Source organism: Motacilla alba, chromosome 1A (assembly GCF_015832195.1).
Source record: "Motacilla alba alba isolate MOTALB_02 chromosome 1A, Motacilla_alba_V1.0_pri, whole genome shotgun sequence".
Lineage (NCBI taxonomy): Eukaryota > Metazoa > Chordata > Aves > Passeriformes > Motacillidae > Motacilla > Motacilla alba.
This window is the reverse complement of record NC_052031.1, coordinates 12,311,654-12,337,832: the sequence shown is the minus strand read 5'-3', so window position 1 is coordinate 12,337,832 and position 26,179 is coordinate 12,311,654. Positions and strand designations below refer to the sequence as shown.

Below are 26,179 nucleotides of genomic sequence, written 5' to 3'. Positions count from 1 at the left end.
CGGCTGCATTAATATTTAGCACGCCCTCAACCCACAAAAAAGCAGCTACTAATCCAAATACAAATGTGTTTTTATACTGGAACTTACCTCTAACACAGGTAGAGAAATAATGTCTGTGGCACACATTACTCCAGGGACAACCTATAAATACAGATAAATTATTTATAGTCTTACAATTTAGCATAGAACATGGGGCATCTAAATGAATCTCCATCACCCATTTCCTCCAGGACACCAGCTAGCTAGCCAAAACTGTGTCATTTTTCTAAAAAAACCCCAATATATTAGAACAGTGTCACAGCAGAGAAATTAAGACACTATTTGCTCTAACTGTAAAGTCTTGCTTGAAGTTATTTTACTTCTGCAAGCTTAACTTGTATATCTTAACTCTACTGATTCCATTTGTCCTGGAAATACTGGTTAAATGTATTCTGTATTCATTATAAACCTCATGTGGTAAGGAATAAATCAATACTTCATTATGAAAACTGAGAAATTTAACTGTCCATTCAATTATAATAATTGTTCTTGGTTTTGCAAATGTTTTTATTTGTTGACAAAAAATTTGACTCATGGAAAACCACAAAGGGTAAGACTTGGAAAACTAAAACAGGCATAGAGCACAGGAATAAAGGTATCAATTTGTAGCATATGTATGAAAAGGTAAGACACACAAGCTATAGGCTGTACTAAGGGATAAAAACCCAGACCCTCTAGCTATTAATTAAAGTGCCAGCTGTTATCTTACCCCAGTCCAGTCATGCAGTGATGTGTAGGGCAGGAGTTTATCCAGGTTCTGAGTTTCTGGACACATTCTGCAGTACAGGGAGGCTGAATGTAATGTGAAAAGATTTATAAGGGCAAGATTATATAAACTATCAGTTAACAAGAGTAGGCTTCACTGTTCCTTATCTGACACTTTTTTAGGAACAAATCCTGCTGCTGTCTCTGGAACAGCTTCCTCCATTGTGGAACTGGTCCCATTCTGTGCACAAAAGGAGGAAGAGAAGTCCAGATGGCTGCAGGGCTGGGTCAGCTGCTTGGCTACAGCTCAGCACTGCAGGGGTCCTTTACACAAAGACTCTGCACTGGCTAGACTGAGAAACTACCTATTAGAAGAGAGTATCATGATAAGCCAAATCCTTTTGAAAAAAATGGTTTGGGCTAGAGCTAGAGGAGAATGGAGCTGAGGAGACAATCTCCAGAGACCTAAAATAATGATAAATCAATTTGTTCCATTAGACAGAAGAATGCATTTGAAAAGTTTTACTTTTAAAACTACTTATACTGTCCCTTAATGCCACAACACACAGATTAATTAATGCAAATCATAACCAAAAAGTTCAGAAATAAGAGTCAGTTTGTACTGCCATGGCCTCTCCTTAGTGTCAACTGGAGTATGCAGGAAAGCTCAGAATGAAGGAAAAGAAACACCTACCAATGATAAATTCTTGAATGGGGTCAAAAGAATGACATGTTGACAGGTTCTCAGAAATCCACCGAATAATCTGTCAGAAAGATAACAGGGAGCTTGTCACATCTCTCTGTTTAATCAAGTGTTGTAAGAGAGTATAGAAAATTTGGTTTTGGTAGTTAACACTTTGCATGGAGTAGTGATAGAGACATAAGTGTTTTCAGGAGAGCCTGGACTGATAACAGGGTTTAGAGCAGCCCAGCTGATGAGCCTCTTGGCATTGCCTGGTGAATCAGGACCTCTCTTTGGCTGATGCCAGTCATGCCCTGCTCCTGCTTTGTATAAGACGTCAGTCATTAGAAAAAAAATTACAGGAGGTTCTTTTCCCACCTGCATTTCCAAGTCTTCTGTGTGTTGGAAGTAGAGCAGGGCACAATGCAGAGCTGCCAATCTCTCACAGTCTCGTTTGCTCTTCTGTAGGAACTGCAGCAAGGCACTGTCACTGATGCTCACATTGTACAGACTTCCTGCACTGCAATCCAGGGCTGTTGACACCCATGGGGACCGGATGGAAGAGTTTTGTAACGTGTCAATTCTTGCATCCTCACCTGAAGAACATTGGTTTGAGAACAAAAAGGAGTAAGAACATAAAATTTGCCTGCTACCAGTATTTCTCTTAACATTCCTAGGCCCCTAGCAGTAAGAAAGAGTTTGCCTCTTGCACTACCTGCCTGGTAGTATACACTGAAGAGGAGCAGGAATGGTGCTGGCTCCATAAAGAAAGCAGATAAGGAGCACAGTCCATTCGCAGTTCTCTCCTTCCCTATTGCTGACACAGAGAAGGTGTAGAGATTTCAGGCTCACAATGCTGCTCCAAGGCAAATCAGAGTACATGTGATGGAACAGAGCAGAGCACAAGGACAGTAGCACAAGTTCAACACTAGCTTGTGCAGATCAGAACTGCTCACATGCAGAAGCATGATACAAACTTCTATTGGTGGATCTCTTGCCATCAATCCAAATGGCCAGAAAAGGAAAGTTCTGCTCTACGATGATTCACTGAAGCATCAGACCAAAATAATTTTATTTATGTACCAGTGTTCACCACCATGGTTCCATACAGGTACTGTATTTCAGAGCCCTTGCATCAGAGAAATCAGGCCCACCATCCAGCAGTGATGCTTTCCACTCATTTTTAGCAGGACGGTATTTCATTACACATACAAAACAGGTATTAGCTTCCTGTGATGCTGCTCCTGCACCAATTTCCACAATTTATGTCCCCTTCACCCAATCAGAACAACAGATTTCTGTTTTCAAACAAAGGCACCCCACTTCCAAAAATAAACCACTTCCCACAAAGACGTGTTTGTTGGAAATGAAGTAACACGCATCTCAGATGAGACTCTAAATTAAATTGCATCAGCCTGATCAGGTGAAGGAAACACAGATTTCCTCTCCCCACACCCTCCAAACACACACATTTAGAGCAACTCAATTGGAGGAAGGAAATGTAAAATCAAATTTACATCTCATGTGAAATTTGAAAACAGTGGAGGACCAAGAACATGGGCAAAGCTGGGGGAAGGGAAAGTGTGAAACCAAGGCAGAGAATTTCAAATTCAGTGAAAGGTCTTCTTCCATTTCATAACAAGCAAGAAGTATGAAATGCCAGTTCAACTTCTCTTTCTAACATGGAAAGTAGCAAAAATGTCATTCTTATTTTTTGAGTATCCTTCCTTTGTGAGAGCACTGTGCAATAAGGAAACATTGAGAAATACAACTTTCATGTAAAGAGATATGAACAAGTTTCTACAACAACAATTAAATTACTTAAAGCAGTTTTACTATACCTGTCAGAAACAAACTATAGCACAGCATGTCAGGATGTTGAATGTTCAGGAGGTGCAGGAACTGGCCAGGCAAATAAGCAGCCACATAATAGTCTATTTAAAGAAACAACAGTGGTCAATTCAGCACTTGATCACTTATTTGCTTTAAGAGGCTCTTTCACATGATTCTCAGCTTGGCCCACTTCTCTGTGAGGAATTGATTATATCTAGGAAATACAAAAGGAGTTAATTAAACGCTGCTGTTGTATTAACACAGGAAACACTGGTAGTACATTTGGGTTTCCAGGGTAGGATTCAAGAAACTTGAGATACTCAAGAACTCAGCAGCTGGTGTCCAGCACAGATTTCGAGGCAATTTCAGAGGAAGCTGCTTACTAATAGTGAGGCATTGCAATATCAAATGCCAGATACAAAAGGCAAGCAGAAGAAAAGCAGCAAAATAACACTGCTACCTAAAGCCATGAAAAAAAAATCCTTTCCTTCCAGAGAAGAGTTAGCCATTTGTCTCCATACTACACAGAGAATGGCAATCACACAGGAAAGTAACTCAAGTAACCTACCAAGATTCATAAAAGCCACTTCCTTCAATTGATGAGATTCTGCTCTTTCTAGAGAAACTGTAAAAGTTTTGTTGTAACCTGAGGGGAAAAAAAAAACTTTAAAAACCTCAAACAATAAATGCCATTTGTTACAATCCACCTACAACTTTATAGCTAGAAACTTCTGCAGTTCACATAGACCCAAACGGGGATTTTTTAGACTGCTTTATGGGGTTCTCTGCACAGACAGATTTAATCCATCCTGAGCAGAGTTCCTGCACATTTAGTACACTGGCACCTACACAATGCAGTTCTTTAGTGTGTGAAAACTAGCCATGCACTGCCCAGCCTACATTTGTGTCTAAAGAAGCACTCCACCCCAGAGCAAGCTTGTGTAAAAATACCTTTCCCCCAGAAAAACCCAGACAAATCCTTTATATAGCTGTGTTTTCACATTTTGGTGATCTTTCAATTGCTTTAAAGAATTTCCACTTTGTTTATCTGCATGCCCTATTGCTCTAATTTAGTTCAGCTCAGTTTATACAAAGGCAAATTTCAGACCTGCTGTGTTTGCATGGGCTTCGCATCAGCACAGCTGTTGTTTTAATCTAGACTTCAACCACACTTCTGGCACCCAGTAAGGATGACACAATGCCCTCAAATTTTCTCTTTCTCTGAGAAAAGCTGAAGATTCTAGTAACTAATGTTGTCATGATCGGGATGCTTCTTAATAATGCATGGGAATTCAATATAAGATCCACAGTTTACAGGACCACCAAGAGAAAAATCACCAACAGCAACACTACAGAGGCAGAGGTGTCAAAAGATATAGTTTTTCATAAAAAATACTGACTGAAGTTAGCTTGCAATGAGTCAGTATACTCCCCATCACCACTTTGTCACTTGCCAGCATGAGCACATGCAAGCTAAAACCAGCACTGCAGAATTCAACTGCAACATCGTGACTTCTCTGTTTATGCTGCAGTGACTGTTTTAACAGGGGTGGGAAGCTTCCAACCAAGATTACAGAGGCTGCAGAATAAACTGAACTTCTTAAATGTCTTCAAAATATGATTTATGAACTCCAAAATGTGAGTAATGGAGCCAATATACCACTGCTTCTGTGGGTCACTGCAGGACCACAATTAAAATTCTCTTGTACAACTGATGAATCTTACATGAACCCACAAATAGCTCTGCACCAAACAACTCCGTTCCAGAGGTCATTTCAGACTTAACTAGTCAATGTCACCATATTTTCCTCAGTTTCTTCCTAGTACAGATCAGGATGTACAAGGGCCATGGTTGGCTCCAAACAATCCAACAACTCTGGCTACACATTGGGTGCGTCTGGGGAAACCAGCCCTTGGCAGCAGTGCAATGCACAGTGTGTCACACCCAAAAAAGGACTTTTTCCAATTTGTTAATGCATTCAAGAACACAAAAAGGTAGTTCACTCAATCCCACAATATGCCAGCAGCAAAGCAAAGTGTATATGCAGCTCTGACACATGAGAAGCATCCTGACACAAGAAAGCAAACGGTTAAGGTAGAACAGAGACATAGTGTGCACTTGAGCACAGTTACTCCATACTATGCAGCTTCTCAGTTGAGAAATAATTTGCCTCTCTATGTATCAAATAAGAAAATCTTGATAATGACAATTTTTATTCTGATTGGAATAAAACAATGTCCTTTATTATTTTAAAACAAAGGTCTTTAAGAGCTTGAGCACTACTTACACAGCAACTATTCTTAGAGTCAGTGGGTGTTGCACCTCTTGCTGTGAAAATGACACATTGAACTGGAATTCTAAACAGACAGTCAAGCTAAGAGCTGTTGGCTCTCTTTCCCATACAAATGCCTTATGGCATAAGTACAACACACCTGCAAGCTCCCACAGATTTCATTGATGTCTGTGCTCAGCATGCCGGAAAGTCTGGCTAGAAATATGGGACCAAGTTAACAACCATTTACAAGGCCACTGGTTTGAAGCTACTCACTCAGCATCAGGCAGGAAGCCTACAGCAGGAAAGCCAAAGCTAAAGGCAGCTGCTGTCTTGAAATACCAGCCACAGTAGTTTATTGTCTGCAGACTTTGGTAGTTATTTGTTTTGAACGACATTCCCTGACTCTTCCAGCACACTGACATTCTCCAAAATAAAGTACAGCAAGTTAACAAGTTGGTCTTACCTTTATGTAAAAAATATATGGAGTATATGATCTCATGAGGAATATCAGAGACTAGACTACAACATAGACACAAGCCTCCTAAAAAGACAAAATAGGGAAAGAAAATTCACTTGTCCAGCTGAATATTTAGACATCTTTATACTGCACAAAATCCAATCAAGACTGTTTCAAGTTAGAAACTAAAAATAATCTCCAAAAAAAAGGTAAAGATTACAGGAATATCTATTATGGACTCTAATCATCATTTACCTAATGAAACAAAATCAAGACAGAACATAGGAGGCAATCTGGCACAATGGAAACCTGGGTCCTGTCATGGCCAGTTCTTTCTTTTAGGGGAAGCACATTTTAGCCCTTTCCAGGAGAAATCATGCTTGCAGCCAGAAAACTGATCAAGCCTTTCTCTCCACAGACTGCCTCAACCCAGATATTTTGTGGTCAGGAGCTGACAGATATGCTCAACAATACAATTAGACACCATTTATTTGCTTTTCAATTAATCTTATATTGGCAGCAGCATGAACACACTACCAAAGCTTTCTTAACTAGAAGTGATAGCCACTTCTCCCCTTTCCAGCCCAAAGAACTGCTATTACCTTTTTTTAGGAGAGAAGTCAGTCCTTGGGGCAAGTTTATTTCAGCCAGTGTACTGCATACAGGAAGGTTTCCCACTCCCAGAATAATTCTAGATCAGCCTGATCCTGTTATGACCCCACTGGATGGTAACCCTGCTTTCATCTCTTACAAAAACTTTAATCCCCTTACTCTGATGCTTTGGCATTCATGTTAGAAACAGCTTCCAAACCACATTATCCCAACGCAGCTGGGAAAGGTTGTCCACAAATATGACCATTCACCTTTTACCTTTATTGGAAGTTTATCATTTAAAAGAAGAAAAGAAAGTAATACTAATACAGGTACTGTTTTGTAAGGAATAAATGGCTGTGTATATAAGTTATGCAGAAAATGGCACAGAATGGAAAAAGTGCAAGTACAAAAAAGCACAGGTACCCAGTTACTTTATTTGATGAAATGCCTCGGGTATTTCATACCACAAGACTGTACCACAGCTGTGATACAGATATGGCTGAGACAGTTCATGCTTCTGCCTACTGGGGAAGGTAACCGCTTTCTTAAGATGCAATTTTTCTTTCTGCTTATTCTTAGCTGACTGAATACGGTTTGATACAGTTTTGCTTGGATATTTGAGTCATTCAGACAACAGACAGGGCATTTTGCCAGAGCACTTGGCTTCTTTCAGAACATGCATCATTTTTAAAGTAGCAGCATCAGGATTCATGAGGAAGACTGGAGAAGTTCCAGCAACCCATTGGATTGCTGTTTTATTATCAACAGCTCCCTTCCAGAACTGCAAATTTCCTTCTTGTATACTGGAGTCTTCTGTGTACACTGCTCTGTAAATTGTACAGCATGCAGGCGAGTGTGCTCAGACTGAGGTGTCAGTGGGCAATGTGCAAGCTGACCACAGAAACAGCAGCTATGGGAGGCTGTGCATCTTTCAACTCAACAGTATTGGTCATGTGTCAATAAACTGAGCTACAAACAACCGGAAATAACAAATGGTGCTTTGTTAATACAGACAGAAACACGGCAGCCTCAGACCAACAGGTGTCCAAGCAAAGTTACATCTGACACAGCCCTGGCAATCCCAGTAGAGCAGCCAGACACTAAGAATACACCACAGACTCCTTTCCAAACCTTAGCAGTGCTCTCTGCAAATTAGAGCTGGGTTGTGTGGCTGCAGGGAAAGCTCATTAGCCAATTGCTACTGTATGCAGAGCCAGGTCTGCCACACTGCTCATTTCAAAATCATTTGCAAACAGTAAAAGCTGTAGCTGAATGCTGCAAGGTGAGAAGACTCATGTGAGGATATACTTGGATGCACACTTATCTTTCCAGAAATAAAAGGGAAAAAAGATCTTGACCACAAAGGAAAAAAAAAAAAAAAAAAAAAAAGAGAAAAGAAGGAAGAATTTAAAAATTAAATTAAATTCTCCTCCTATTCTGGAAACAGCAGTTGCAACTCTGGCACTCGACAAAGTCAGCCCACTGAGACTGTAAGAGTCACCTATAATATGCAGAAATTAAGTTTTCCCTAGGAAACTTTAACTAAATTCCTCATTTCTGTTCAAGCAAAAACTCAAGAAGCATCTCAACACAGCATCCAAATGTTGCAACTCAAATACAACATTGCACTTGGGCATTTTGTCTAGTTGTACTGACTTAGGAGGGACTTGCCTCACTTAACTTCAGCCATCCAAACATCTCTCATTTAGACCCCTACTAAGCAAACAAAGAAATATGGATTGACTCATCCTCTGGAGATGCCTATTTCTCTCTAGAAACATAGTCCAGATGCCTAAATTTCAGGGGATAGTTAGCTGATGGTAATCCAGTGTATATGACCTCTTACTGCCTGCATTTTTTTAAATATTGAGCTAATTTAATTGAAAAATATTTCTAAAGCACTAAGAGAACACATCACAGTACAGTCTTTATCTAATAACCACTGAATTCTGGACATGCCAAGTTAATTCTGAGATTAGAACTGCTTGATCTCAGCTATTCAAGAACCACATGGGGGTTTTTATCTGGAGAGATTTTGTCTGTGCTGAGTGTAAGGAACAAAGCTACTTTTCTGCTGCAGAAGTTTGAGAAAGGAGATGTGATTTCATTCAGAGTTCAGACTGATAGGAACCAATAACAGTTTTATTAAATGGGAAATTGCATGGAATATTCCAGTTTGAAGTTTTGCCAATTACACTTTGCCAGGGATGTCTGAATGGTACAAGCAGGGGTATTGGCATTAATACCAGAGCTGTGCTAGCAGTCCCACAGCAGGCACAGTCTGCTCCACAAAGAACTTGCAGTCCAGTTTTGCAAATCACCCCTGAGGCACAAAAGGGAACCATCAGTGTGATTACTCACAGTGTTCTTCAACAACTGGATATGGTTTTAGCACCAAAATAACTTGGTCCAAACTGTTAGTTACCAGAAATGGGTTGTGCAAGGTAATCCTCAGTTTTAAACAATATTCAAGGAAAAGCCACATACAGTAATCTTATTTAAGTGCAATTGTCAGATTATCTGTTTTACAATAAAAAGCAAAAAGTGCAAAAGCACTTGCTTTTGCTTTTGCTTTAGAAAGGTTCCATACAGACTTTAAATATTGTGTCACCAGACAGAAAAAACCATTTTACTTCACAGTAACTAAATAAGAGTCTTGTTGGAGGATGACTGAATTTCATCCTAAACTCAAGGATGTACTTCAATCTGAATATACTGCTCCCCAGAGGAGTATAGGTCTTAAAAGGAAACATATATACAAATCAATAATATTTTCCAATATTGGACTGACTGTTTATATAAGAAATTGTCTTGCTAACAGAGAAAAAGCCTAATCTACATTTGAAAGATAGAACCCTGGGTTTCTCTTACTTCTAATTCCTTCCCTCTAATCTTAATAAGCATGCAGTTTGCCTTGGTAAAAAAAAAAAATCCATGTAAGGAAGCTGTATTTCACTTGATTTGCACTAATGGTCATTTCAGTGCAAGTGGCAGACAGCTCAGCACTTTACTGTGTGCACAGCAGGCCTCGGGGAGGGATGTGTAAAGCCTCTCCTGCAACACTTCCCTGTACAACTCTGCTGATCAGTCAAAGGTTAAACAGACACCATCTATCTCTGCCTGCCTGGATGGTCTAATTCAGAAGCTGAAAACAGGTGTGATGAACAGATACCTCCTGAGACCAGTTTTTAATCCAAAAAAGTTCATGGCATACATTAGGATGGAGGGAGACTCCAAAATCATAAAGGTTTAAGAAACATTTTAGGTTTAAGTTTAAGGAATCATATATATACTAAATCCCTGAGTAGTACATGCCATGTTTAGTATCACAAACTTGGACCTTCTAAACACCACACACTAACAGCAATATGAAGCTCTTAAAGCCTGCATTGCACATGCTCTGTGTACATATGTCCCCTCTGTAACACAAATATATACTAGATTGGAAACCCAGACAAAACCTTCCTTGAATTTACTTTCTAACAGAATTGTGGTCAGCTTTAACATCAGATTGCTTTAATGTAACACACAGCCATGCTTTGGTACCTGCTGGTTCTGAAACTGCCAGGAAAATGCTAGGTGTTCTTAGACTGAGATATTTCACTGGTACCAGTTCTTTGAAGTTGGGCTGCCAAAAGGTTTCTGGGTGATTGTTTTCTTTTTGGTAGGTTGATATATAAAACCCTGGGTACTTCAGCTCAACTTCACTGCAGCTTTCAGAAGGTAAGAAATTTATTAATACTAATAAAGCACAGTTGCCTTCTCCCTCTCCTCACAGTTACCTGCCAAGTTTGCTCTAAAGGAATACAAATCTCACACTCACACTATAAATTTTTGTATTTTTGTGTGCTTTCCAATATTTTATGAATAAATTCAGTAATCAATTAGGATTACACTGCATGATAATTACTAGTGGAGGTAATTTTGACCATACTTGTGTTTATTCATTACCTGCTTTACTTGTGAAAACCTGAAGGTTCAAAGATTTAGATGCAACATCTTGATCTTGACAGTAATCATATCCAAAATTCACAAGTCTATGAGCAAATAAAGATCACTAAGTAAATCACTTCATCCACAGAGATTTATCACAAGAAAAAGATCACCAGAACAGTCACTATGTAACCAAAATATACTAATTTAACTATAATCAAATGTTCTGTAATACAAGTTAAATTGGGCTTTAACCAATTTGTTCAATGCTGTCAGAAACAAGAATCCCAAGACTGCACACTGTTAACCAGCAATTCTGAACATACCTGACAACTTCATATTCTCTCACTGCACTGTCCAACCATTCCTAAACTTTGAAGTGAAAGCAAGTTGTCATGACAGACTGGAAATCCAAATACTTGTGACACCTAATAACTTAAAGGTTTTGCAGACTAACAGCCCATGTCTTTAAAGCTACATTTTAATCGGCAATAAGGACACTACCTTCAGTGGAAATACTTGAAAAGAAAAGCTCAAAATCACACTCACATGGAACTTGTTATACCATGACATTTTCAGTCTCATGCTGCCTGTGCTTTAATGGTTTTACATATTTTAAAAACTACAAGGCCTATTTTTACCCTGCAAAATATGCAGCAGAAGATTGTAGTTAGTCTGCTTTGGTTTTTTTTGTTGCTGGGTGGTTTTTTTGTTTGGTTGTATTTTTTTTTCCAGGAAGTATTTTGATCCTGTAGGGATTTTCCCCTTGGTCTTCTGCAGTAATTTTGAAAACCAATAAAATAAAGTAAAATACAGCCTTGAAGCTCTTACAAGAGCTGTGTTCTTTCAGCACCAACTGTAAGAGGACACTACCTGCACATGCAGGAGCATCACACTGAGCCTTATGCACAGCACTGAGACATTCTGAGACCACAGCTGGGGCAGGGTGGAACTAAACCACCTTCAGCTACTGACACCTGGCCTAACAGCTCTGGCCTCCCTTTTTATTCACAAAAATAAATGGGCTCTTTTGGAATGTAAGGACAGATGACGACTGGGACAGAGTTAAACCATCCTGAGTAGTTTTTTCCCTCAGTTAAAAGGAAGCCCTCAGGAGACAAGCTCAGATGCAGCCATGTGCATGGCAGACACTGAATCAGACTAAGCTTCATCTTGGAAGTGCAGGCTGCTGGAAGGAGCATTCTGGAGGAGAACAGAGTACAGGCAGTGTCTTCACAGGCCATAAAAAGGTGCTACTGCTTTGTTTAACTGCCCAATAAAACTTCCAACAGCAATTAAAAATGCAGAGCTTCCCTTGACAGATATTTTGACATCACCATTACAACATGCCCAAGGCTAAAGCAAATTCATTTAAATAGGTTCAGCATACTCAGAAGGTTTAACCTATAGCTAGCTCTTCAGACAAATAATTTTTTAAATGGCACTAAGAAGCAGTCAAGGATTAAATTACTTTTTACAGTTGACCCTGATGAGAATAAGAACTGGAGGTCTGGACACAGTTTTCATGTTATTCTCATGTTCCAGTGCCGTGTAGGCAACTGCAAACAAAGATATTGTAGTTTGGACAAATTTTACTTAGGTTTGTAAAATGTTACCATGTATATTGAAAGGAAAGCAAACCAAAACATTAAAAAAAACAAATAACTTACTTTAATTGTGTGTCATTTACAGCAAGATCCAGGTGTGATTCCAGCTGTTAAACAAAAAGGAAAACAAACCTGTTCTTTACAGAGGTCAATATACTATGTTTAGCATTTCAGACCAGTAAAATGTGTCATAGTCACATTTCACCAGATTCAATATTTTAACAAGTTTACTTATCCTCCTCTAATCCTTACAGTCACTTCAAAAACCCCCATAAAACAGATTATTTTTTAAAAAGAGAAAATAAAAGCCACTGGGACAAAGGTCTAGTAACAATCACATGTTGTATTTTTATGTTCTGTTTTTTGTATTTTGGCTGCAACAAATGCTCCTGTCTCACTTAAAACTGACACAAAATCTCATGGTTTCTTTGTCTAGTGCACTTGCTAAGCCTGCTTTTTAAATAAGTGAGTATAAGTTCAGCATAGTGTCATGAATGTCACTTACTGCCTTCTGGGTCAAAAAAAGTGTAATTTCACTAAAGTGAAATTTTTACTTTACTGTGGGAAAAATATGAGTCTGACTGAATAGACTCTTGACAAGAAAATAATGCAAAAACCACCAAAAAACACCAAAAAACTCCAGTTTTCCTCTGAAAAAGTTTCAACAATGAAAAAGACAAACAGATCTCTGCACCAATACCTGGAAAACATAATTACATCCCACTGTAAACTATTTACAATAAAATGCTCATAACTTACTATTGAGTTAAAATTTTCCTCAGGATAAAACTGGACACACCTTAAAGTACTCTTTGATTCCTGGAATTAAAAAGGATGTGTTTTGTAAGTAAGAAAGGATATTATACAGACTGAGAAGTGACTGGATACTCAGCATCATTCTTCACACTCAACCTGCTTTGTTAACAGATATTCAGAAGTTAGGGGACAAAAGAATTTAAAACCCACAAATAACCCTTCACAATAGCACTATGACATGCTTCCTTCCTGTCCCAGATCATTATCTGCCAATCATATATAACTGCGTGGGCTCTCACTTAAGCACAGCAATACACGTCTCACGCATTTGAGAAAGTTAAAAAAATGTTTTCCATATCTGCCTTTATGGCAAAAAGAATTGCATCTTACTTTAGTCGGTTCAAAATGGGTATCTCAGAAACAAAAACATAAATACATTTCTCCATCACAGTTCACTTCCTGTTATTTCCTAACATTCACTCTTTTCGTGGCTAAGAAGAGTAAAGAAAAATCTTTTTTTTATTTACAGAGAATGCATCAAGCGCTAATAGACCCTCAGACAAAATAAAAACCCAGCCTCTGAGAGTTTCAGAGCTTGCCAAGAACCTGTCCTCATTTGGTCACTCAGTAAGTCTGCACACAAAATACTTTATAGATGTGAATTCTCTAGAAGAGAGGCATTATACACACAGCAGTTTTGGATAGATTTAGATCCTTTTGAATAAAAGGCCTTTCTAAAGCAAAAAATAAAATAATTACCAAGCACACCTTTTTTATAGAAACCACTAAGACCACCAGTGTTTGTGTAATGTTCTAAGCACAACAGCAGCTACAGCAAATTTGGCTTTTGCTTTAGGTTATTTGAGGCAAGAACAAGACCATCCTAATGAAAACAAACCCCTACTTGCTATTCCACACACTTAAAACTTCACTATCACCAGACAGGCAGGAACAAAACTGCAAGAATGACTTTCAGCTCACCTTTGGAACAATGTAGAAGAGTCTTTGCTCCATCATATCCCACTGTGCCCAAACGAGGTCATCTACAACTTTGGCTCTTGGAAGCTGACCTGACTTTTGAATCACCTACAGGGAAAGAATAAAAATATCAGAAGCCATCAAATCAAGTTTTGCAGCAATTATGCACAGTCTGTGCTTTAAAGAGAAAAGAGTGAGAGAACACACAAAGACAGTAAGGAGGTTGGAAGGAACAGGCTTCTTGTCAGCAGCATGAAGTTCACCTTTGTTGTATGCAAGGTGCTCAGTTTAAAGAGATCAGAAGCACAGTTTTCAGAGTACACCTACTAAAAAATCTTTTCTTTCAGTCTTCCCTTCTTGCAAGAAATTCACCACTTAAACTGCTCAAAGTGAACAAAGAATAGCACAGGCACCCCTCCTCAGAGAGGAGGGAAATACCACAGTGAGTTGAGAATCAGCTACATTAACTACTGAAGGGAATGTGTCAGCTCCAAAAGAGATTTCTATCCCAAGTCTCAACCATGTCAGAGAGAAGGCTGGAGTAGAGAAAAGGCTAGAACTGTGGAAAACTGTTAGGATTGTGTACATGCACACTTGCATAATATAGGGAGATTTCACGTCAACCAAAACAAATCTGTCAGAAGGACATCAGATCAATCTGATTTCTGATTATATTTAAGTCTTCACTCCACTACTGTAGTCCAGCATATAAAATGCATCTGCTTGAAGGGTCATGACAAACTGAGAAAACCACAAAAGATTGCAAAGGGACAAAAATCAGGTCCTCAACTTTTCCTTCAAAGCCTACATTCACCTCCATAAAACAAAACACTGGCTTTCATGACACAATCATTTACAATATTAGACAAGTGCTCATTAACAGTAAGTCTTTCAAGCAGAACATCCACAATTTGTTGACAACAAACTCATGTTAAAAACAGAAAAAGAGATGAGGGGAAACAGAGATTGGAACATTTACTGTACTCAGACTGTATCTAAGTTTTACATCTTCTGTTCATTTGGTTTTTTTAAGTGAATCCTCTACTGGGTTCACACAGACTCACAATAGATAAGGTTAGGAAGGCAAATCTGAAAATATTTTAAATGGTTACAAATATTTAAAATAGTTTTTAAATGAATAAACACTATGTTTACTCCCAACTTCTAACACACAGAAGCATTCAGCAACACAACAAACCCAGTAAAATAAAAAAATTTTCTCATAGATTACAAGGTGTAAAGTTTTTCAATCACCTTTGTGGTCACCTGCATAAGTTGCCATAGTAATCAATGCTTTCTTAAATAAACTTTGTGTTGCCCAAGAATAAAACAAAAAAAAATTTAAAACTTTCAGCTAAATTAATTAAAATAAAAAAAAAAACCTCAAACACAAAGATTTTTGAATCTTACCACTTTGTGGTCTTCTTCTGCAACAACATGAATGTCAAATTGTTCAACATCTTTAAAATAAAATTTTAAAAAATCATTACAAACAAACATTTTAAAATGCTTTTATACAGCATATTAAACAAGAAGCTCACCTCTTAGAGTTCTGTAAGAACACTTTAGGGCCAGGAAAGTTCAACTTAGTGCAAGAGGAAATCTGTGACACACGAGCACAGGTGCCTACACCTGGAGTCTCTTCCTTTCCTGAGCTGAGAGTGGTCTCAGCCCTAACATCTCAAGGAAAGAGTTCCCTGCCCACATCAGCACAGCACAGGCTTCAAGAGCAGTGACTGGAATGTGCCCAACCAAGCCATGTCCAAAACCATCCCTGACCTGTTTCACTTCCTGTCATGAACACTCTTCACAGTCCTTTCCCAAGCAGAGCTCCTGGAAGTTATCCACAGCTGGCCTGCATGAGAAGTCCAATACCCACTCAGCAGATGCTGTTTCTGATTTAGCACTGTCCACCTAAGGCCACCTTCCCAAGGTTGGTGTCTAGCTCAGGGAAGATGGGCCTCTCCAAGGGGATGGAAAAAGAGATCTCACTCCATAATAAGAAGGAGAAACCCAGTCTTTTCCAAGTGTCCATCTTTATCCATTCCCTGTCATTAGATTAGGCTGAACATGCAAAGTTAGCTGAATCCAAGGAACTATCACTCTATTTTTGTCCATTTCCCATGTTAAATGACATTTTTCAGTCAATTGATTTGCTCTGGATTTATGTAGGCAGCTATAAGGAGTCTATTTTAGCTATTTTAGAAATAAAGACACCTGATGAATGCAAGAGCTAAGCAACTAATTGTAGATAAAGATGGCCATACTTTTAACATTGAAAAAAAATCTGGTAAATGATACAGTTTTTGAAAGACCTTTGGAATACCTAGAATAACTCACACCCTTCTTTTTCCTGCTTTTTCCCCCAATAAAAGTCTACCAAAAATACAATCTATAACAATCTTATAACAATCAATTTACCTTGAAGTAAAAGAATGACAATGTATTTTGAAAATATTAACTCACATTTATCTTCTGAAACTAGCAAGAGACGACTTTCTCTAGAAGCATTTCTGCCTTCAACTGGATAAAGAAACTATACAGAAAATTTCACAAAAGTAAGTAAAACACCAAAGTAGTTCAGAACATTTATCTAAAATGTTTTGGGGTTTTTTTAGCTGGATACTTATGTATTTTTAAATTTAATCAGACATACTCATGATACTAAATTAATAAAAGTAGCTATTACATACTAATAGTGACACCAGTCACTGTAACTGCAAACTTTGGAAGATTGAAGAGAAATAAAAAAGCAGCCTTCATGTTGGAGAAATACTCTATACCAAACATTTTATGAAGTTTCATTTTATGACATTTTTTATTTCTCTGAAGAAATAGAGGGGGACACTATCTCTGTAACAGTTGCAAGATAACATGAGATATTTCTGCACTAAACCATGTTTTCTCTCTAGCATAGCAGAATAAATAGGCTTATCTGCAGACTAGTTGGATACTTTACCTGCACTCGAACACAGCTATCCACAGCCTTTAGGACTCTCACATTATTAATGGGATGAATTTCGATTAGCAAGGTTAAATACTTGGACACTGCAAAAAGAACATGTTTTAGATAATATTCTTTTACGTAAGCAAGTTTGTTTTCTAAACAGAAATACCTGATAAGGAAAGCAAAAAGGTACAATATTTCAAACAGTATTAAGAAACCGACTTGCAGTACCTGACTGTAAGAGCTGACTTGCTCTTTCTTCCTCTGTATATTGACAGAAGCTGACTGCTGTGGGAGGAGAAAACACCAACACAGCCACAGTGAGTGTGCATATTGGACATTAATCTTATCAAACATCCTTGAAAAATGAGCACCACAATTCTTTTACCAAAAACATATATGTTAAAGGAACATCAGAAGCTCTTCTAGATGTAGCAGGTATGCACAAATGCAGGACGAGAAAGTGAACAAAGGGGCAGTGTGTCTTAGATGTTTTAGTAAAACAGCAATATTGCCACAGCTGTGTCTTTATGTTGTTACCTACATTAACTGATGATGGATCCACAGAAATCCATAAACTGCTGTGGGCAACACATAGGTCAAAATACTTTTAAGTAATTCTAAACCCAAATGCATTATCCTACTACAAAAAATCTAATGATAAAGGACATATTTACCCAATAAGGTCCTTTCATTGTTGATTGAACAGCTGATTATGTGCAGATTCTTCTCAAACATATAAAGATGCTACAGAGAAACACAGTAATGTTAATAATTGTGCTTTTTCAAACTCCATGAAGGAAACCATCTAATTGCTTCTCAGGAAAACACTGCTGTCCCACAGTTTTTTTCTTTAAGCCATATCTTTTCATGCCCAGAAGAACCACATTTCAAGTTTCAATTGTAACAGTTCTCCTTTTTCTCATGTTTGTCTTTTACTGGTTCTTTTGGGCTGTATGTTGCAACTAAAGCAGCATACCAGACCTTTATATAAATATAAAATTTCACTCATTTCATACTATTATGGGGACGCCTTCAAAAACTTGTTATCATGATTTTAGTTACTGAATTGCAGTGTGTTCAGTTGTAGAATAAAATAATCTCTTAAAATGGTATCACCAAACAGACCAAGAATGCACACATAAAGAAAACTCCAAACATTTACTTCTTGGCACACGTGTGCAATATGAAGAGGAGCAGAAAGGACTTGTTGTTTGAAAGGTTGTTTAGAAATGAAGATTGCAGACATGATGCTTTACTACTCTCAAGCCTTCAGATGTTCCGTAATGTGAAGCATTCTAACACTACTGAGAATCATTCCAATACCTTCTCCAGTATCTTTTCTGTTTCCAACAAGGATACACCCCTTAAGGACACAACACTGTGTTGCAAAGCATCAAAATCTGAAACACTACACTGTCGTCAGGAGAGAGAAACCTCACCTCGTTTTGTTTCGTTTGAAGATCATACAATCCAATGTGAGTGTTTCTCTGGTTTCCCTGTGGATGGAAACAAATTAGCACTAGCAATATAAATACCCACAAAGTTAAACACTGGTCTTTTTTTTTTTCCTACCTCCCTGTTCTCCCTGCCCCTTGACACACATCCTCACACACTTCCCTGTCCTATATATAAACAGGCAGTTAATTATCTAATTCCAAGAAAGCAAATTCTAATTCCAAGAGAACAAAGATTTATTTTTTCCTTTTAGAACTAACACATGGGATAAAGCTGAAATGTGGCCAATCCACAGCCCACAAGCCATTGCATAAACCTAATGCCTCTCTCTCACTTTGCTTCTGAACTGGTTTTAGTTACAGGCAATAGGGCCAGGAAAAGAGATGCGTGTACAAGAATCAAGAGGGATGCTCTGACCCCTGGAGATTGAAGGCTGGTATTCTGAACCTCACCAACTTGGTGGGTCAAAAGGGAGCACAGAACCATTGAACAGCTCCCAGTGTTCTCCAAAAATCAGCTCCCAGTGATCTGGCTGTAGCCTGGAAAAAGGATTTCACTGCCTTAGGAAGTGACTGTTTGAAGACTAAGTATTTTATAAGCTCACCATTAGCCTTCTGCTTTTGAAGAGTAACATGATATATATACTTTCTAGCTTACTGATAAATAATATATGATGATTTTGTTTGGGGCACTTACAAATGTTTGGAACTACAAATCAAAATTTTACTACTTCTTAATTTTACCATACCTTAAATTTTCCAAATATATTAAAAAAGCAAATTCTGTTTTTCAGCATGTACTAGGTAGCAAATCAAACTGATGTGTATTAATGTACTCTGGGTATAGGCAGTAAATTGCTAAACTACTGAAATTAAATCCAGCCACACAGACTTCTACTTCCACAGTGAGCTTCATTGTTTTTAACAATTGCTTAGGGGGAGAGGGGAGAGATCTGTGGTTATTTACAAATTTATGGCATCTTGCTTTGTGAAGTTGAAACAAAAGCCTGAGTATTTGCTTCCTAAGGGGTCTATTTCTGAGTGTGTCATTATTGTTGTGGCAATGACAAAAGTCTTTGACTTCTGATTTAAACAAGGGAAACAAAATGTCTTTATATTAAGACAGAGGCTCCAGGCCTCATAATTTAAGATTAAGCAAGTACTTTCACAAATAACTATTTTTTTTCAAGTGCATTTGAAATGTTAACACCATCTTACTTAGATACTGAAGAATACACTTTACAAGACTGGTAACAGAGCTACATCAATGACTCTTCATAAACTAGGACACTTGTTTTCATGTGTACTCTGAAGATTCTTCCATTACCTTGCAAATAGAATTCACTTCTGTTAAAATTATCTTCCTTTACATTGACTATTAATGTCACAAAATATAGACAAAAATATGTGTCAAAACCACAGTACAACATAATACTCTAAAATAAGCTTGAAAATAAAACTCGGTGTCCACTTTCCCCTGGTTTCACACAGAATAAATACACTTGACTGTCTCTCACTTGAAGGTTGTTTTCTATTTGTATCCATTAGGAAACAAGCCAGGCCAGCTCAGTCTAGTTTACATCCTCCCCACCATACACCCCCTCCCAAAGAACAGGCTACACTGGCCAGTTCCCTAAGCTCCAGCACCTGCTTTGACCAGATCCCTACAGACTACAGTGGGAGCTCCAACACCCAGCATGCAGGCAGACCCTACATTCAGACATGAGAACCTTGAGCTGCAGCTCATCCCTTGTGCCAGCTACAAGAGCCTGAATAGCATGCAAGGCAGTTAGACTGTCAGAGGCCCAAAAAAGCTTCGTGTGAGATTCCACAGGTGCTAGAAAGCAGCAACACCACACACACAGAGTACCAGATCTCCTGCTGAGCTACATGGTTATTTGTATTAAGGCTTCTAGAGTCTTAAGCAATGAAAAAAAACCAAAATTTGACACACTCTTTAGAACTGTTTTTATTGATATTGTTGTCTTGTACAGACTCCCCTCCCTGTGCTTTTACTAAAGGAAACATCCACCCACAGTGAAAGCATATTAAAGTTAAAGCCGTGATGAAGGCCTCACCTCTTCCCTTAACCCTAGGGAAGCTGGAGAGTTTTAGCATTGTTGAGCCAGAGAGGAATGAAAGGCACCCCTACTCCACTGGAGTTCATCTCATATCTGTACCCCTCAAGAACCAAGAGCCTCCAGGATCCAGCTGGATCTACAAACTTCTCTGAGCTGCACAGTCAAGAAGCACAGCTTGTCTCATCAAAGGAACAATGAGAAGAAGACAAAGTCTCACTTTCTAAAACCATTAGAAAATCCACTTGGAAGTAAAAGTAAAACATATACCATGGAGAGCAGAATCCTATGTTAAGAAGCCAGCTCTAGATACTTCAAGACAAATAAACAGGGGTTACTTCAGACTACTTGCAATGAAGTGTTATTGATGAATCTTAAAGACAGGTATGTGCAGAAACAGTGCAAGATAAATGGTATCTTAAGGCATTTTGGTAGGAGAAAACATTTAATTAAAGCACTGCACATTAATTTAATAGCTAGGTTTCACTAAGAAATGGAGGGTGAAATTATGTATTTATGAAGTGTTTTAAAGAAATTGCATTTCATTCATGGGGAGATTCTGGGCCAGCAAAAAATCAAGGGCAAAAACCCTATGGACTTAATCAGGTGAGTACTTTAATCTCCATTTCATCATTCTTAACCTTTGACTGAAGTGGAGATGGGTATTTTCCCACTGCCCAACCCCCTCCAGGTTGTAATCAGTTGTATTTCCATGTTCTAACACTTACAGCAAAAAAAATTAAACTCGAAGAACTCAATTAGATTCACACAGAATATTATTCTCAGCTATATTTTTATTAAATTCCAAGGTGGGCTTACCTTCCAGGTATAAATAATTTTTCCATTTCTTTCAACATTTACAACGTAGAGTGCTGATGAATTCTCAGAAGTGTCTGAAATAAGAAGTACAAAAAGGCACAGGATTTTCATTTCAGCTGGTTCATCCTATAATTTATGCACACTTTAAGCAAATATGCTAAATACATTTTTACTTGTAAATACTTATTTGCATATGCAAAAATTACTCCTTTCTGGAAAAAGAGGGAGTACTTCTTACACCATGATTTAAATCTGATAAATTTCAACACAGATAGTTAAGGGACTTTAAAACATGCAAGAAAAAGATTATTTTTGTAAACACCTACCTCTTCATTATAATTATTATTCTAACTACCACTACCTTTTATTATGAAAATGGAATGTGCTTTTTCAAAGAATTAAAAAACCAAACCAAACCAAAATTACCCCCTTGCATTTATTCTCTATACACAACATAGGATTTAGACAGTTAAGCCATACTCCAGTCCTCTGGCCACTACAGGAAGAGAGAACTAGCCTAAGGAAAATATCACTTGCTCACACCTGCCCCTTCAGCATCTCAAAGGAAAGCCTGAAAATTAACTACATCTTTAGACTCTATAACACCAAGACCACTTCTCCTGTGTCATTCTTAGCTCCTCCTCCTCCTCCTCCTCCAAAAAGAAATAAATAAAGAAAAAAACCCACCAAAATCCAAAGAACTCCAAGACTAAATACCATATAGAGAGATATGCAACCTTCCTACAAGTACAGGGAACTACACAATGCAGGACACAAAATTATTTGGAATGGGAATGAAAGAATATTTGTTTCTATTTTCTACTGTTAAAATAGAAACAAATAAGCAGGAAGCTAAGATGGACACAGCAAGAGAAGAGCATATCGGGACAAAGCAGTACAAATTAAAAAGAAGACCACCAGAAAGAAAAAGATAAAATATTGTGCTCAAGGTGAGAAAAATGCACGCTTTCTTGATGCTGCTTATGTTTTCTCATCACTGCAGCCATCCAAAATGTGTTTATCTGCAATGGAATTTTTACTAGAAGTGGAAATTTTGCCCTTAGTAAGAGTGAAGCTGTATGATTGGTCTCAATTTTATAATAAAGGTGGCCTGCAGTTCAGTAAGCATCAACATAAAGAACTCTCCTCAACCCTCTGCAAGCATTTAGTCAAGTCTGACACTATTTACTTGGCAGTTATCACAAAGTGTTGATAGAAGGAAGACATTTAGTGAAACTTAGTTTAACAAGCCTGATACTATAAACTGGCTTATACAGCTTGCAGTGATAAGGAAAAAAACTGTTTTCAAGTATTATCAGAAGAAAGTAAATTTTCCATTTTGTTGTGGGAGGACAATGAAAACCCTTCCTGCACATTGAGCAACACATCACTTTCTATTGGTTTCAGATCACTCAAAGTACACTATAATACCACTACTTTAGGGCTAGATGGTAACAGCTGGGAGAGTCTAAGGTAATATGCTCTCTTTTTTTTTATCTGAAGCTTCCTGGAACTTAACAACCACCTCAAACTTTCAAGATGAGTACCACAGTCTCCACATTTTCTCATGCAATACTTCCTCAGCACAGAATTTTGGTAGAGAAGAAGGTCCATGAGCAATCTCCATGTCAACGAATTTACCTATCACCTGACACAGACATCTTAAAGGTGCTGTGTCAGAAGAGAGTTTCTCTTCTGAAGAGAACAGCTAGTGGGAATATGGAGGCAAAGTGGCAAGGGTCTCTGCCCTTGGAAATTCCTGCAGTAAAATCCTGCACATAGAATTACAACTTCTTCCTGATGCTCACAGCTGAGACCAGCAGATGAAGGGCTGCAAAAGAACCAATCCAGCCTGCCTGCCCAGCACACAGTTTTTACCAACATAATCAGGAGAATGCAGAGTTTGATTTCCTGAAGACCATTATATGCAGCTCATACCAAATTAAGTGGAATAAAGAGAACAAGGCTGGTTCACTTTGCCTGCCACTCCCTTCCTATCATCACAGCTACTCCCAGCTCTCACGCAATTAGCAGTTCTCACAAGCTATCAAGTGCTTTCAAGTCCTTAGGAAAGAAAATATTAAATATTAATAAGTAACATGTGAAAACCCTGACACAAAAGTACCATGATTCCTAAAAATTACTTGCTTTCTGTGATTAGATATTTCTTTGATGTTTAAATTAATCTTTTCAAATCCCTACCTCCCACCTTCACATTCCTAATATGACAGCACTGCATGAGGAGGAAGAAGTCACTATACACAGATAAGTTAAAATGCAATACAGCAGTGCTGGTATTTGATCAGATGCACCCTCCAAACTAGATTCTTATGATTCTGTATTACCGGGGACATTACTGAATAAAGACTCCATTACATTTTAAAAGACTCAATACAAATTTCTCCTTCTCAAACACAGGTCAGTGCCATTTTGAGACCTTTATGCCATTAACATAAGATTGACTTATCTTTGAATTCATCACTGATGAATTGATAAATTCATAGATTAATCAATTATGCATGGAGAATTTCACAATTTTACCTCAGATCCCTTTCAACATACCTTATTATAAAGGTATAGTCAGTATACTTCAATAATTGTTCAGTAAATGTAGAAAATGTAAAGCATTTTTTAACAGATTTTTTTTAATGATGGCTTGCTAAATAATTCCCTTATTCTCCAAGCTGATACTTTCTGGTTTGTCACCAAACAAAATTTCTGAGCCTATTTGATAACAGCCCCTCAATGCGTTAAGTATTTTAAGTAAAGTAAAAGCAACTGAAGGCGCTTCAAGTTCATTGCACTTTGCGTATCGATGGTATTTCTACTGAAGCAATAACTATTACAGTATTATTATTTTATTCGAGTAAGGTTTTCATCAGTTTCTGAAAAGCAGAACTGAGCCAGCTGCTCTGCAGATGAATAACAAGCAAAAAGCCACAGTGCCAAGAATAAGGGAGGTCACTTTTTTCCAACCACTACCCCGAGCGCTCGCTATGCCGGCGATCGCACGCTGCTGTGACAGCTGACGCTGCATCTAATTTTAAACTAGCACTCGTTTACCAGGCACACCAAAGTGTTCAGGCTGTGGGGCTTTTCCTCCCAGAAAGGGGAGTAGCGTGGGAGAGGGGGTAATGCTAACACTTTTTTTTTTCTTTTTTTTTTTTTTGGGGGGGGGGGGGGGATGATGGAGGAGGGGAGAAGAAAAAGAGAAAGCCCCAAACGTGTTAAGAAGCAGGAAGAAGAAACAAGCTGTAGAGTGTAGCAGATGTGTAGAAGTGTTTTCGGCACGTCAGAAATTCCTTGAGGACAGCAAACTTGCCCACCTCAAGTCCCCCGGCCCCCGAGGGTCGCGCCCCTCGAGCCCCGGCCCAGGGGGCCCAGGGGCCGCTCCCCCGCCGCCATCCCCGGCCCCGGCCGGAGCTCCCGCTGCGGGCCTGCCCGGGGCCCTCTCGGGAACCCGCACCCGGGGGCCCCGCCGCAGCCCGGCTCCTCCGCGGGCGGGAGGGCACGGAGGCGGCCGGAGAGAGGGAGGGACGGCCGGCCGGAGGGATGGGGATCTCCTCGGCCTCCCGGAGCGTTACCTAGAGCCGCGGCGCAGCCCCGCTCCGCCAGCCAGGGCAGCACGTCCCTCCGCAGCTCGAACTCGGGCACCAGGCGCAGCAGCATAGCCCCGGCCCGCCGCCGCTCCGGCTCGGCTACGAGGCGGACGGCCCTCGGGGTTCCGGCGGTTCCCGACCCGCTCCCGGCCCCGCCGGCCCTTCCGCTTCCTAGCGCGGCGGCGCTGCGCCTCCGAGCCTCCCGCGGCCGGCGGGCTCCGTGCTGCCGGCCCGCCGGACTCAACGGCTCTTGTTTTCCCCATGGAGCGGGCGCACAGGCTCCTCCTCAGGCCGGCTGGAAGAATCACAGAATCACAAAATATTCTGAGTTGGTAGGGACTCGCAAACATCATCAAAGTCCAGCTCCTGGCCCTGAGCAGGTCATTTTCAATAATCACGCCTTGTGCCTGAGAGCGTTGTCCAAACGCTTCTTCGTGCTGTGACCGCTTCCCTGGAGAGCCTGTTCCAGTGTCCCTCCATCCTCTGGGTGAAGAACCTTTTTCTAATATCTAACCTACACTTCCCCTGGCACAGCTCCAGGCCATTCCCTCCTGTCACTGGTCAGCAGAGAGAAGAAGGGGCAATCCTTTAGGAAGCTTCACCACGGAGTGGTGCCTCAGACAGCAGCCTGTCAGTGAGGCCTGGAGTTGAGCTTCAGTCACTTGGTGTTTACAAACCAGGAGTCCCCGTGATGAGCTGCCCTGCTTGTGATCCCCCAGGAAGCATTCAGTGTTTTCCAGAACTTCAAGTAGCATCCATGTTTTCTGACACTGCTTACTCTGAAATTGCTTGTTGAATAGATGGAGTCTCTGTCTGTAGACTGCTGGCAAAGCTTGGGATGTCCTCTCAAGACTAGGCCTGGCCTGTTTGTGCTTTTCATGTGCAAAGGAGGTAAAACTTCATGTAATCTTGGGCGGGGGGGGAGGGGGGGTGTTGTGGTTTGTTTGCTTGGGGTTATTTTAGCTGTTGAAAATATTTGTAGCGCTGATAAGGTGCTACTCCATGGCAATCTATAGCCTGCCTAATTACCATTTCCCTTCTGAAATGTGCTGGCTGAAATCAGCCAGCTAAAGGTGGCATAAAAGTGGAAAGGGGCTGTGAAGACACACACCAAGCTTGACATACCCAAATACAGAACAGCTTGAGCCTGTTCTAAGAGCTAATCCCTATACCAAGATTTTCCCCATTGCTGACTGAAGCTCAACTCCAGCTCAACTCACTGCTGAGGTCTGGAGCTATAAAAAGGCCAGATCAGAATCAGGTAAGTCTGCAAAGTGTGGATGAAAGGCAGGTTGATAATCAAAATGCAAAGCAAACATGCTCTTCTTCTCAATCTCCATATTGCCAACTTTACAATTTTTACCACAAGTTCTGTATTCAGCATTTTTCTTAAAGCTCCTTAGATCAAGTGGTTGTTCA

The 26,179-nt window shown here is 39.5% G+C and overlaps 1 protein-coding gene across 4 annotated transcripts in view; it reads right to left on the bottom strand.

The window, feature by feature from the left end:
- LOC119707733 (gamma-secretase activating protein) overlaps positions 1-25,622 on the bottom strand; it is a 45,432-nt gene extending 19,810 nt beyond the window's left edge. Inside the window, exons 1-19 of one of the 4 annotated variants that reach the window (XM_038153091.1) lie at positions 24,746-25,622; positions 21,162-21,235; positions 18,250-18,306; positions 17,485-17,554; positions 17,039-17,095; positions 16,820-16,908; positions 16,327-16,396; positions 15,271-15,320; positions 13,864-13,968; positions 12,886-12,945; positions 12,190-12,230; positions 10,538-10,623; positions 5,999-6,076; positions 3,828-3,905; positions 3,268-3,360; positions 1,805-2,022; positions 1,439-1,508; positions 749-831; positions 88-141 (exon numbers count right to left, since the gene is read on the bottom strand). In XM_038153091.1, the coding sequence (XP_038009019.1) occupies positions 88-141; positions 749-831; positions 1,439-1,508; positions 1,805-2,022; positions 3,268-3,360; positions 3,828-3,905; positions 5,999-6,076; positions 10,538-10,623; positions 12,190-12,230; positions 12,886-12,945; positions 13,864-13,968; positions 15,271-15,320; positions 16,327-16,396; positions 16,820-16,908; positions 17,039-17,095; positions 17,485-17,554; positions 18,250-18,306; positions 21,162-21,235; positions 24,746-24,830 (1,518 nt within the window). In that variant the 5' untranslated portion in view covers positions 24,831-25,622. Of the gene's footprint in view, positions 1-87; positions 142-748; positions 832-1,438; positions 1,509-1,804; positions 2,023-3,267; positions 3,361-3,827; positions 3,906-5,998; positions 6,077-10,537; positions 10,624-12,189; positions 12,234-12,885; positions 12,946-13,863; positions 13,969-15,270; positions 15,321-15,639; positions 16,250-16,326; positions 16,397-16,819; positions 16,909-17,038; positions 17,096-17,484; positions 17,555-18,249; positions 18,307-21,161; positions 21,236-24,745 lie in introns of those variants that run through there. The other 3 variants (XM_038153090.1, XM_038153092.1, XM_038153093.1) reach the window with 3 other exon arrangements.
- Positions 25,623-26,179: the final 557 nt, after the last annotated feature.